The sequence below is a fragment of the Zeus faber genome, assembly GCF_960531495.2.
Source record: "Zeus faber genome assembly, chromosome: 2".
NCBI classification, from domain to species: Eukaryota; Metazoa; Chordata; class Actinopteri; order Zeiformes; family Zeidae; genus Zeus; species Zeus faber.
In genome coordinates, this window is record NC_137189.1 from 24,426,509 (window position 1) to 24,441,430 (window position 14,922).

Genomic DNA, 14,922 nt, shown 5'->3' on the forward strand with positions numbered 1-14,922 from the left:
CTGGCAGCTGGGTAGCCAACTAATCCATTTGGGTATGGGGACCAGATGGGTTTAGGGAGATTTAGGAAGACACTGCCTGAGGTACTGTACTCTCCTTAAGGGCAGGAACAGGTGTGTGAAGTTTCTTGGTTGAATTGGGCTTCTTTCTCTGATGCTCCATAATTATTAACACAGGGGATTTAACATTGGATCCTTTATAATATTGTGTGTTTAAAATGATGAGCAGCAACGCTGGGTTTTTTACGACCCATCCAGAGGTTAGATCCCTGATTCAAGTGTGATCACCAAACAACTGCAAAATAAAATGAATGAAAAACAGTCCGACAAAATGTATATTTGGAGGGTCTCCTTTCAACATTTCACTATATTTTTGCCGTATGTCTTTTGGCAAAATATCGATAGAGATCGGTAGAGAATTCGAAGAGTAAACCCCGCCTAGTCAGCATTGCCCTGCCTGCACACGAGACTATATTGACATCCAGCAGAAAGCTGTGATGGGAATGGACCATTGTGCAAACAATTCATGTATGTAAAATGTGATGATGTTTGTTTAGTTTGAAATCAAACACATTATTAATATAAAGAAATAACTGCATAATCTCAAGGTTGTCATCACCTTGTAGTGAAAGAGAAAGAGGCCGCAGAAGAGGCTGTATAGATCTGCAGTGAGCAGAGACAAGTTGACCGAGGTGGCGCTGGTCCTTTTGATAACCACTGGCATGAAGCTGGACAGGCCAAACATGCAAGCACTGAACCCAACATAGAGGAGGCCTGTAAAGACAGAAAGGGGAAGAAACAATTACTGTGTTTGTACGTTTGGACATGCTCATATGGCAAATGTATGACAACTAGCACCATCACACCAGGATGTGAAGTATCTGCTGGTATCAAAGGTTAGTGTGCTGTATTATCCCAAACACTACCTCACTTCATTCACATGCCACTTTAATGCACATATCTGGATATACATAATTGCCTATTCCATATACATACGCATATTCCCTTTATCTATTCCATTTTATTTTATTTTATTGTATTTTATTTTATTCTATATATTTTTATTTTATTCTATAAGTATTCAACTTACTGTATTACGTTTTAGGAATCAGTTAGTTGGTCTATTAGAAATAAATTTTTCGCTAGGACATATTGTGTGTTAACACCGGGTGCGTTGCATTACATTTCACTGCATATATGTATGAAAGTATGTATATGTATGTGACGAATAAACTTCTTGAATCTTGAATCTATAGACATAATATGCACACAATTAATTCAATCTGAAGGGCATTCATGCATTTGCTGGGTACATTACGTCATTTAGCAGACGCTTTTGTCCAAAGCGATTGACAATAATTGTCGGCAGTGTCAAAACAACTGTATAATACACTCCTAGCCAGGTAAGTGCTCTCTAAAACAAGAAGTACTAGTAGAGTTAGAAATTCGGACTCGGAGAGAACGAATCAGAGTCTGGAACCTGACCAGTGATTGTAGACATGGAGGAGCAGTGAGATGGACGGCCTTGTAGGAGAGCACCCGCGTCTTAAATGTGAACAGAGCAGAGATGGGAAGCCAGTGAAGTGATCGAAGGAGGGCTGCGACATGAGAGGATTTTGGTTGGTTGAACACCAGATGGCTGCTGTATTCTGGGTGTGCTGGAGAGGTCTGTTGGAACAGACCAGTCGTCCAGCCAGAAGAGCGTCGCAGTATCTAGACGGGAGATGACAATCGCCTGAACCAGAACTTGCGTCGCTTCCCTCGTGAGGAACGGGGGAATTCTGTGGATGCTGTTGTAGAAGGAAAACCTGCAAGTACAGGTAGCAGCAGCAAAAGGAAATACATTGCTGTCAAGGATGGTAAATGGGGAGGTCTGTGTGAGGGCAGTCTCTCCTGGGGTGAAGGAGGAGCTCCCTCTTGTCGAGGTTGAGCTTCAGGTGGTGCCCAAACATCCATGCGTTAAGGTCTTGAAGACATGAAGAGATGCCCCTCTCGATACGTGTTTCCAAGGGGGGAAAAGGAGAGATGGAGTTGAGTGTCATCTGCATAGCAGTGGTAGGAGAAGCTATGGGATGAGATCACACCACCCAGGGATTTCATGTAGAAGGAGAATAGCAGGGGGCCCCAGGAACGAGCCCTGAAGGACTCGAGTCTTCACATTGCACGGTTTGGACAGTGATTCTCTCCATGAGACCTGGTGTGGGCGATTGATGTTCTGGTTTTATTTTCATTATTATCAGGAAATCTATAGGGGGAAATATTTTTCCCCCAATGAATAATAAAATAATAACAAAAGTTTTGTATTTCCTTAATATTAGAGATATAAAGACAATAGGCCTATTAGGGAAACAAAGACCTAAATGTGTAATGGAAAGTGGCTTCAAATGAAAGATGATATATTAACTATATAAGATGCTAAACGGCGTTGTGACGCAATCGGCCTCATGATTTTTTTGTTCTACTCAGTCACTCAATACGATTTCGCTTTAAATGTTATTGGAAAGTGTTTACAGTATGACACACTTTATCACACGAGGGTGTGTTTCAAGGTTAGAGTTACTGCCACACCTGAACTCTCATTTAGTTTAATTTCAGCACTACTAATAATCTATTAGTTTCCTTCACATGCATTTTATTTTATTTCTGTGCATTCCTTTCCACGCGCCCACGCTCCCACTCAGGTGTGTCTCAAATGAATGATATATGTCGCCCAATCTCCACTGAAACAAGACGAGGATCCAGTTTCACTTGTCTGAAAATTTTTCATTTCCCAAAGTTTCATTTTGGAGGATATAGATGTATATTTAATACAACACATACAATTAATCCTTTTATATAATTATAGAACCCAGAATCGTGATTGTGGCGCCGCCCCTTGCGGCCGCCTGCGCCAGCACCGCGTGTCGATTACGCACATTTGAGTATTTTTCGAGCTTATATAAATGTCATGACATTTCACTGCATATATGAATGACCGTATGTGTATGTATGTGACAAATAATCTCTTGAACTTGAACTTGACCTTGAACTTGGCCAAGGAGTGGTGGGTGTACTACTGCAATGTACTTCATTGGATGTTAGAGTGGAAATGTGAGTAGACCATGTTAGGTGTGGTGTGTGTGTGTGCACGCAATGAAGCTCACCTATCTGCCAATCCCAGGGAACCTTCAGCAGCTCTTTGTGCTCCATGATGGCCCTGTAGTGAAACACACACACACACACACACACACACACACACACACACACACACACACACACAATGAGACAACGTTCACACAGTTTTTGTAATCAAAACATCATGGCGCCCTCATCTTTGACAGGGAATTTTATTTTCATGCTTTCACTCAGATATTGAGAGCTGTGTCCTTAACTACATGGAAATTAGTCTTAATCAGCAAATGGAGTCAGAATTGTTTGTCCATCCATCCACTTTATTTACCAGCTTTTCCTTTTCAGGGTTGTGGACAAGAGAGACACTCAACCCAGGTAGGAGGCAGACACTCACACTGATACACCTTGTGCCACTGGAGTTGGCATTAGTATGTTCACCAGTTTTCAACCCAGACATTACGTTGGTTTGTATCAAAGCACAAGTTGGCCAAATGCTTTATGTGGAGAAACAAGTGGATGCAGCTTCTCACTGGGCCTCATTCACCAACAATGTGCCAGATTAATGTGTGCTTAAATCATGGCACGCACATTCTCAGGAAAAAAACGGGATCTATTAATATGCTCTCATTTGAATTTGTTCGTAATGTAGGAGAAAATTTAGAAGTGTCTCAGACCACTTGTACACACGAATCCCAGAGACATCAGAGAACATTATTACCCAAACTTTAACTCAATGTAATTGGCATATTCGAACCACAATTAGTAAAAAACTGTAAATATTAAATAATATACGATAATAAACAATATAAAAATAAAAATAAAACTATATAACTAAAAGTTTCAATTTTTGTGTTAGATTTCTTTTTTTATGTTAGCCAGGGCTCCCACAAAATTCTCAGACCTTCAATTAACGCTGTTGTAACTCCTGGCTACAAGCTGATTAACTTACCACATACAGGCTATAAAGGATTCATATTAATCTCCAAGCAGGTGGAACAACTGCATATTTATCTTTATGGATATATTTAAGGATATTTCTGGATGCGCCTTCGAGAGAAAGACCATCTTTAGAGATTGGCCGGATCCGTTTTCTGAGAGTGATCAATGGCCGATCACCTGGTGTCCACTGGCAAGAGAAGCCCACCTTTTATTTATGAATTATTCAGATTTTCATTCTATTATTATAAATGTAATGACCTAGGGCCACAACTCAATCACAAGAGCAACCGCAGAACCCAAGACAAACCAAGAAGACCTCCATCGGCTTCCTGGCTACAAACCTCTATCCTGCCATTCACATACATATTAAGACATATGGATCAAATATATAAAAATATGATAGAAAGGACAAATATATATATATATATGATTTTGGGTCTGATGCCATTCCTAAATTTTGGAGAGTCTGCCTCTGCCGATCAGATGTGGTCAAAAAAGTTAAATAATGGCCGATATCTCGGCCAAACCGATATATTGGTCGGGCTTTACTTTTCAGTGCATTGCCCCTCACAGGAGCAGCCGAAAGGAGAAGAAGCTACTGTACGAGTTATCTCCTCTTATGTCTGAGCAGACGCAGTAACTTCCTTTTTTGAAGAAATCAAGGCGTGATTTATGATCATTTGAAGTATAACCACAGTTTACACACTTTCATAGATCAAATTTACAGCTGAAATCAGTCACATTGGACTTCTAGCAACAAATAGCGATGACAACAGGGATGTTGGCAAACATGACTCCGTAGCACAGGGGTTTTGCAACGTCTGTCTTTTGGAAGATGAACGTTCGTCCATGCTTGCGCAATATATAATGAAACCAATTCAGGGATACGAGGAGTGCAGTTCAGGGGGACTGAACAGGTGTGGGGGTGAGGGGCCTTTCACCCTGAACAGAAAGTCCAACGCAGACTGTTTGTTTTGAGAGCATGAAATCTCAGCAGCCATCAAGGTAACAATGCCTGAGTGGCGTTGATCAACAACATTTGTGAACCCCCACCACCATATCATAGTCAATTTGCAAATAAAATATCACTGACTGTTCCATTAATTAAATGTATTTTATAACTGAATATTTGCTATATGACATTGAAATAATAAGGTATAGAAAAAAGCTTTTCTTTGAAATGTCATTTCACTGCCTACTCTCTGCTTCTCTATCGTTAAACTAAAATATTAGCATAAAAACATTTAAATGTGCACGGAGCCCTTGCAACTCGCAAAACCTGCCAGACACACACACACAAAGAGCACTCACAGCTGAATACCGCTAAAGAAGGATCCAAACAGGCCCATCATGCCCAGGAACTCCACGCGGCTCAGGTTCTTCACTATGTACTCTTCACACACGTTGGAGATCCCATACAAGGTGGCACCCCCGAGCACCAGCAGATCCCCCAGCAGCTTCCGGTCACCTGATTTGGAAGAATTCAGCAGGACGTAGGATGGAGAGACAGCGGTAGATGCATGAGGGCTGTGCACACAGGACAACAGAGGTGGCAATGTTTGCAGAAAAGGGTTATTTGCTGCCACGAGGGAACCTCGTTTGGTGCGGCAAAGAACCTTTCAGATCAATGTTCTTTAAAGAACCATTTCTTTCATTCTCTTTTTGGGTACCTAAAATACAGGAAAAGTTTGTTTCAAGACAACTTTTAAAATATGAAACATTCATTATGGTCTGAGCTTGTCAGGGGCCTCTTGATTCCAGAGTCTTGGGGACAGTATTGGAAAAAGCCCCATCGGCAAACATTTTTAGAAGACGACATGCTCACTTACAACAAGCCCGCAAAGCTTGAAAATAAACAATATATATATCTGAAGGCAACAGTTATATCTCAGAAGGTGAGAGACAAACTGATGCCTGGGAGCTCTCATTTTCTGTTCTGTGTCATGTCATACGGTTTTAAACAATTCTCTTCTGTTGCAATTCCATTCACAACCAGAAGGGAATTAGCTGATTGCATAGATTTTGATTGAAATGAATTGAATTTGGTCTGAAATATCGCTGTGTGTGAGTGGATACCTATGCGTGTCTGCCCGTGTTTGTTTATAGACTCACCAAAGCCCTCTTGTCTGCCCACCAACACATCCGCTCCCACCATGCAGCCGATGCCAAGCAAGCACACCCCCACAGCGGCGAAGTGAACGGCCTTGTACCGCACCAGGAGGAAGAACCAGGAGAGCAGCAGAACCACCGGGATGACAAAGCAATCTAAGAGCTGGTTTGGAGGGAAGGGGGGGTGCGCACAGAGAAAGCAGACCTTATTAGTTTTGACGTGCTGGAAAGTGTCCATTTTCAGGTCCCAGACGTAATTTTATAAAAAGGAGGGTAATTCATAAATCCCGTTCCAATGAAGCTCATTTTATAATTCCACACACCACATCAATTTTCCCATCCATCAATCGGTTTTTCGATATATAGATCTATAAATTATACATTTACTACTGTGTGTATGTATATATATATATATATATATATATACACTGTATATATATATATATACACACACAGTAGTAAATATACAGTATAACATACGTCATGTGTTTGACTATTATAGTATAACATTTCAACCCCCAAAATAAAAGGAAGTTTAATTTCTCAGACCATTAAGCCTCTGAACGATATGCATGTTTGATTTTCAAATCATACCCATTTCCAAAGACAACCGTAAACACATTTTTGCAACTAAAAGTTCATAATTGAAAACACAAAAACACTAGCATCGACAGGAGTGGGTATCTTTAGGGTGGGTAGAAACGTGACGTGAACTTGGGGAACAAGCAAACTCCCGCCAAACTCCCGTTAAGGACACAGCTCTCAATATCTGAGCGAAAGCATGAAAATAAAATTCCCTGTCAAAAAGCCCGCCAAAACCTTTACTTGCAAAAAGTGTCACGCGTTTGCCAGAGATGGCGCGTCCACTCGTCGCCAAATAAATACATTTCTTTGCACCTGCAATATGGCCTACTACGGTTGGTTTTGGTGAAATTTTTTATGAGAAAAGCACAGAAAAAACACTTAAATAATGTTAATAGGCAATAGTTAATAAATAATAGTTAAAAACAACAAAAGTGGGCCATATAGTAGGCATTGTGTACTTTTAATATTGAACAAAATGTTTCACATTCTCTGTGAACATGTGTATCAATTCATTTCAGACATGTTTTATGGTGGTTTCACGACTACAGTGTTACCAAAAACCTTTTGGCTGAGTGGTCACTATATTCACATTCAACCACATTATTAGAGGTAGTGTAATCTAGTTGTGTTAAGAGCCAGTGACGTGTATTACTGGTTGCCATGGTGCTGCTTATGAGGACAGCACCCCCATTTTCCCTTTAGAGCAGAGGTTCCTAACCTTTTTTACGAGTGCGACCCACCTTTATATATATACTATATACTCTTTATTTTTACTTTTTTTTAATTTTAGGTCTACCTTTCACTGCCTTTCCCAGTCTTGGGAACCCAGTGAGCGCTTTGCGACCCCCAGGTAAAGAACTCCTGGTTTAGAGAAACCAGGAAGTGAAGCTGGCTGAAGACAGTCTTTAATGAAACTGCTTATATTACTGTTTGTTGTTCTCTTAATTATTATGATATAATAAGCTATGGTAAGGCAACTGCACATCTGCAGCTTCTGTTATGACTGTTGTGATCCAAACATCAGCAAGTGCCACATTTGCTTGCCGTTTATTAAAATCAAGAAAGGAAAAGTAAGAAGAGAAAGTACACAACCTTTGGGGTAAAGTAAGCAGAGTGCACTGAAGTGAAGCTCACAATAACTGTTATCCCGTTTTGGAGTTTTTAATACTGGAACTGTGCTTGTTGATGTGTTGAAAATGCACAATATACATATCGCAAAGGGTTGCAACACCGGCGATGATGCCTTCCACACTCCAAAGCATCACGATCCAAAGAACAAGAACAAGGCACTGGGACAAAAATATGAGTGTAGAGGAGTTGGTAATGAAAAAGGCAAACACATCCGTTGTGTCGAGGTATACAATAATATACACAGGATTTGATGTTAAATCTCTTGATAATTAGGGTGCGACACACAGAAGCCCAGTCTAGTTGAACAACTTGACACAACTTTGTCCCTACGCTTGAGGAGAGTAGCTCAGGCAGTGCCATCGTGCTGTCAATCTCCATTGAGCAGCTCCAGATGACATTTGGAGGCCGGGCTGCGCACAGCATATAGAGCGTTGGTGGACAGGACTGGAGGGAATACTACAAATCCTTACAATCAACAGGGAAAAAGCTTCAAACAAACAAATGCACTTTATCAACAATGACTTTCAAATAAAAGAACAAAGCTCTGCGCACTGTAAGCAGTCTGTCTCACCATCCTGGCCACAGAATTCAGTGAGGCATCCTTTTATTTCAAGTAAAACATTTTAGTTTTTGGGCTCTTTTGTGGCTCACCTCATTATGTCATAAAATCACTATAGGCTCAATATATCATGATATAATATCATAAAAATTTGCAATGACCACAGTGGCTCCCATTATGATACCGTTATTGCCGTCATTGTAATATGCGAGGCATTTATCACACATGATTCACATCTACTGCGTTAAGCGGAAAGACCAAAACCATCTGCTGCTGCATCTGGTGCTGTTTTCAAAACGTTACACCAAGTTCCGGACAGATCCTTCATCCAGGTTTACCGAGCCTGACTCCAAATTTCAACAGACTCATGGTACCTAATGGTACCATAACCGACTAATCCTCCATGTTAGAAGACCTCTTTAGGCCTCCATTTGGGGCAGTGTGAGCTGAAACGGCTGCTCTCCAAAATCGCTTTTCTTTTGGCTCTTTCAGTGAACGCAGTGAGACAGGTCCGTGTTCTCTCTATAACAGTTGTCAATGACAGTATTTAATAACCCCCCGCCCCCGCTTAACAACACTTGCTGTGAGTAAGGTGGGTTGTGTAAGGTGTCCATTCCTTGTGACTTTGTTGGCCTATGACTTCCTGTAGTCAAGCCAAGCCGAGCCAAGTTTATTTCTACAGGCTTCAATCACAGTCCAGTCTCAAAGGGCTTTACAGGACCACGTTTCACCTAGAAATCAACAGCATCTAGTCTGAACCTCCACCTAGGCAAGTAAAAACTCCTAGAAAAACCCCTTGTAGTGAAAATGGAAGAAACCTTCAAAAGGGACCACATAAGAAGGGATCCCCCCCCTGCTTCCTGGATGGCCAGGCTGCAATGGATCAAGGCAAGTCAAGTTTATTTCTACAGCCCTTAATCACAGTACCGTCTAAAATGGCTTCACAAGCCCAGAAAAAAAACCCACAAAAAAACTCCCAGGCTGTTACAGAATGGGTAATGTCTTAGATCATTAAGAAGGAACTAGAGTAAGATTTTAACATGTAACAACAGTTCTACATGTTTTTCACTCCTTTTCTTTGTTATTCATGTATACAGAAAGTGGAATGAGGTTCGGGTGACATGGTCCTTCATACTACGGGACGGTCCCTAATGACATACAGTCTTCAGCATACGGGTCCACAAAGCAGATATTTACTGTAGACATTTACTGTATTTATACATAGAATTAATGATTTTACTGTGGTGTCACCTCACGTCCTTGTTTGGTGCACCTGCTATTGTGCATTCCTCGTAGCACATCACATGCGATTCTCTGGCTTGTAAGTATCAAAGGGGCGGTTTCATGGACACAGATTAAACCCAATCTTACACTAAATCACACTTTTAATCTGGACTGACTAAAATGGCCTTTCTAAGTCACGGTTTGAAAATGTCTCAGACTTGCCCTAGTCTGGGTTTGAAAAAAATCTCATTCCACAAGGAAGACTGGAGCTAATCCAGGTTTAAGTGGGGTTTAACATTAAACCTGGCCAGAGGCAGCTTGATCTTTATCTTTAATGGACGTGGCCTTCAGGTCGACCTGGTTGATCTGGGCTAAGACCAGCACCAAGACCAGACAGAAGGAGCCAACTAGTCCTCCATGACCTTAGTCTCGCTCTTCCGAGTCTACAACTAATTTATCTTAAATTAAGAAACATCTCAGAATGGCGTTTTAAAATTCTGGATTCATTCGTATATTAAATACCGGCTGCGATATTGCATAACGCACTAACAATGACTCCTACAATACTACGATGACTCCCCTCTGTGCCAGGAGAGGAAACTCATCCTCTGAATGGCAATGAACAAGGTACATTTTTACTTTACATTTAACTTCCACTTTTAAGCTTTACCTTTCACTAAGTTTAATTATATTTTATTCTATTTATTCACATTATTATTATTATTACTTTTTTTTTTATTTAGTTATTTTATATGTATACACATATGTATATGTGTGTATCTGTATATATATATATATATATATATATATATATATATATATATATATATATATATATAGTAATTGATTAAAAAAAACAACGTGTGTTTTATAAATTATGTGTGTTTTTCATGTATCTCATTGCTGCTGCAACACTGGTATTTCCCTTTGGGGATTTTTTTCTTTATCTAATGTTCTTAGCATTTATACTTTGATCGGAGTACCATGGCAGATATTGCTCAGAGTGAGTTTTCCTATTTCCTTTTAAATTTTCAGCGAGATGTTCCCGTCTTTGCCAAGATGTCTTTTCAAGTCAGAGAAAGTCAATGATTGGTTTATTTTTTTCTTTCATATTGGAATTTGGTGTTTTTTGTTGTCAACTTAGATCTTCTGTGAGTTGCTTTGTGTCATGTTTGCTTCATCCGAATGCCTCTTTTAGATGGGGAACCCGCATTGTTTGAGCGCAGCATTATGAAAATTCCAGTCACAGCAGCTCACAGTGGGGGACCCATTGCAAATCCCTCAATCTGTCTGTCGATCTTTCGTCTAAACTAAGAATGGGAGGACTTTTGCCGTAAGCTTTGAGGGCTAGTAAATCTTGAGCTGTCCCCATAATACTAACACTAAATAATGTATCTTTTTCCACAAGAATGTATTGCAGTTGTTTCAGTGTATTTAGGTGAGGATCAGGGATGGTTTGATTATCTGGTGAAAGTGTCGATAACACATTGCAATACATTTGGGGTCTTTAAACACAAACCGGGCATTTTAGCTACAGTGAAAAGACAAGAAAATATCAGGTCAAAGCACTCACCTGTACACTTGTGAGTGTAGTGTACTGGTAAGCTTTGATGACAAGATAGTTGGCCTCAATATCTATCAGTCCAAGAATCATGTACTTCCACCACCGCACCCGGAGGATGGCCAACAAATTCTCCTCACCTAGCAGGAAGAAAGACAAAAGGTTTAGAGATGGAAAGACGCTACCATCTACCACAATCAATGCCAGGATGCCATGTGCATGGACATTTCATCGTAAAAATGGTAGCATAGAATAAATGATTGAAAATGGAGGAAAACAGAACAAGACAAGAGAAAGTAGAGAAAGACAATAAGGAAAAGACAGACGGATAAAAAAACAGATGAAATAAGAAATTCAACTTTTACATGTACATATTTTGGCTGTAAAATAATAAATGTTTCCATTGCAATTAATTGAAAAATTAATTGTTTGTTGACATTTCAAGACAAGTCTTTACTCAGATCTTACCTAGAATTAGGTCTGCACGATATGAGGAAAATGCAATGTGCAATAACACTGTTCAATATTGCGATGACGATATGACTTGCGATAAATAAACAAATATAGAAGTGTGCATATTAGATATACAGTCCCGATGTATTTCTGCTTTAATAGATACACTGGTAACACAGACCCCAAATATTGAATAGCCTATGCACACTGATTTAAGAAATTAAATAAATTATTTTGAACATGCTTTTACTGAACAAATTGCACATGAATACTCAACCAATTAAACAGAACATTCATTTAAATAAGACATTGTAACTATAAGAAATTAAAGTTTAATTTCCCAGCTCCCTTTAAAATAGTTTCTTCTAAACTCAACAACAATCTCTTGAAATCAAAAAAACATTTCTGGGGGAAAACAACTTAATTAAATAAATATAAATGCATATATTACGTTCATCTGTGTTGCTTTTGCCCTCCGTCTTAAAATAATCCCACACCTCAGACACATCTCGCTTTGCGCTGTGTTGCTGTTACTTTACGACATGACGTGAATGAGCTGTGGATACAATGCAGCGGCAAAGCACAACATGTGCATTTCACCGTGGTGTTTCAGGGAGATATTCTTCATTCGATAAAGATCGGATTGGTAAATCCCAAGTAATGAACCTTTTTGATGAAAAAAAAAAAAAGTGGCTGCTGCTGAGTGTGAATGCATGGTGCATATAAATAAAATTACTCTTCTTATTCATTGCATTTCAGGCAGTCTTTTGCAATGTGTTGATCACAAATGTTCATATCGAGATGACGATGAAAATACGATTTATTGGTTTATTGGTAACACTACTTAGAATTACCGTATTTTCACGACCATAAGGCGCACCGTACTAAAAGGCGCAGTCTCAGTTATGTGTGCCATTACTGTATTTAACACACACATAAGGCGCACCGGATTATAGGGCGCGGGTTTTATATACCGGTACATATCCGCTACTACGTTTAAATACCTCTACTGCGTATTTAAAAATAGAGCGGGAGCAAAACTGAGTATGTTTGTGCTTTATTCATGTATTTATTACAAAGTATTAATCAAACCCATCGAAGTCATCATCCTCTGTTTCTGAATCAAACCGCTGCACTAAATCAGACATGCCAGTTTCCCCTTCTTCGCTGTCAGAGTCACTTTCCGTGCCGTGCGGCTCCTCGGAAATGATGCCGGCTTTTGCGAAAGCTCGAACAACAGTGCCAGCAGACACGTTAGCCCAAGCATCTACAATCCATCCGCAAACTGTGGCGTAACTTGCCCGGCGCTGCCTTCCACTTTTCGTGAAACTGTGGTCTCCGTCGGTCATCCATCGCTCCCACGCCGCTCGCAGCCTTACTTTGAACGACCGGTTCACACCGATGTCGAGCGGTTGAAGTTCCTTTGTCAGACCTCCCGGAATAACAGCAAGCACAGCGTTCATTTGTTTCACCTTGTTTTTCACATCGGCTGTGAGATGGGCACGCATGGAGTCACAGATTAACAGCGATGGTGATGCGTGGAAAAAACCACCTGGTCTCCTTACATACACCTCCGTCAGCCACTCTTTCATCATCTCCTCATCCATCCAGCCCTTTTCATTTGCCTTAATAACGACTCCAGCTGGAAAAGTCTCTTTAGGCAAAGTCTTTCTCTTAAAAATCACCATAGGCGCCAGTTTCTGTCCATTTGCGTGGCAGCCAAGCATAACAGTAAACGACGCCTTTTCATACCCCGTTGTGCGTATCGCTACCGTGCTGGTCCCCTTCTTCTCCACCGTGTGATTCACCGGGATGTCGAAAGTGAGCGGCACCTCGTCCATGTTGGTGATGTGGCTTGGCTGGATGCGTTTGTCGGCGATGTGTTTGCTACAGTAGGAGTGGAAGCTCGCCAGCTTTTCATCATAATCCGCCGGACGTTGCTGCGCTACTGTAGTCCTGGTCCGGATGGAAAAATGGCACCGTTTCATAAAACGAAAGCACCACGACGGACCTCCTTGAAAATGTTCAATTTTAATTTCTTCCGCTAGCGTTACTGCTTTTAGTCGAACAGTGACCGTCGAAACGCTCGCCCCACTCGTTCTTTGCTCGATGATCCACCGCTCGAGTCTTTCCTCCAACTCGGGCCACCTCGCCTTATGTCCGCGGAACACACATAGGGCGCACCGCACTATAGGGCGCGCCGCACATTTTGAGGAAAAAAATAGACGTTTATATGCGCGTTATAGTCGCGAAAATACGGTACTTAGAATTTATTCAGAACTGCAAGGACATTCCCAAAATCCAGGTTAATAACACTCAAAGGTAGAAAAACAGTTAATTGCAAATAGATATATCATATGCAATACCAATGCAAGCACTTAACCATAGAGTATCAAAGAATATCAAAATTCACATCTTCCTTCGCACCCGTCCCACCTTGTCTGACAGCCAATGTGGTAGTGTAGACCAGAAATAGCAGGATGTAGTTGAGAAAGCTCTGGAACACCGGCGTGTTGGCGTGGAAGTCGTCTGCCAGATACTTACTGGTCAAGCCGATACCACAGATGAGTAGCGACAAAACCTGACCCAGAGCTAGAGTCACTAACAGGTCCCTAGAGGAGGAGAGGAGAAAGGGCAGGAGGTTAAAAGAAAGTGCAATATATTGGAACCCAAAAACCTCCTGATAAACCACGACAACGATCAAAAAGCCAAATATCTCCGGATGTTTAAAAGGTGCAGCGTTGGGTCATCCGCGAGGAGTCACCACCCTTCCTCTTTCCAACAATGCCAACCCCTTCCCGATCTGCAGGATCTCCTCCAGCCTACAAGCCACCGCCCCACTCCCTCTCCTGGGCTTTTGGGAAACGAATGGATATAATGATGATGTGCTTGTGTCTTGGTAAGAGGGACTTGTTGAGGGTATAGTCTTACGAGGAATCAGCCAAAGGTTAAGTATTAACCCAGAACACCCAATGGGGAGGAATAAGTAACGATCAGGGGCATGATTTAATGGTCACATGTGTGAAGTGTGGAATGATCATATAAAAAAAATTGTTAAGTAATGCTCACTTGTAAGTGACACGTCTGTAAGGACACTTTACGAATGTGTATAAAGAATGACAGTGTAACCTGTAAGTGACCGATTATCTCGAACCATTTAGTAATTGGTTTTGTCTATAAATGTGTGTAGTTTATATATCTGTTGCCTTGGGTTTGTCTTCAGAACAGTATAATTCACTGTAGAAGTTGCTGA

General features: G+C 40.8%; 1 protein-coding gene across 1 annotated transcript in view; it reads right to left on the reverse strand.

Moving 5' to 3' along the window:
• slc35f1 (solute carrier family 35 member F1) overlaps positions 1-14,922 on the reverse strand; it is a 28,923-nt gene that overhangs the window by 1,946 nt on the left and 12,055 nt on the right. Inside the window, exons 2-7 of the mRNA XM_080024220.1 lie at positions 14,106-14,281; positions 11,229-11,356; positions 6,160-6,319; positions 5,359-5,515; positions 3,141-3,193; positions 617-771 (exon numbers count right to left, since the gene is read on the reverse strand). Of these exons, the coding sequence (XP_079880346.1) occupies positions 617-771; positions 3,141-3,193; positions 5,359-5,515; positions 6,160-6,319; positions 11,229-11,356; positions 14,106-14,281 (829 nt within the window). The remainder of the gene's footprint in view (positions 1-616; positions 772-3,140; positions 3,194-5,358; positions 5,516-6,159; positions 6,320-11,228; positions 11,357-14,105; positions 14,282-14,922) is intronic.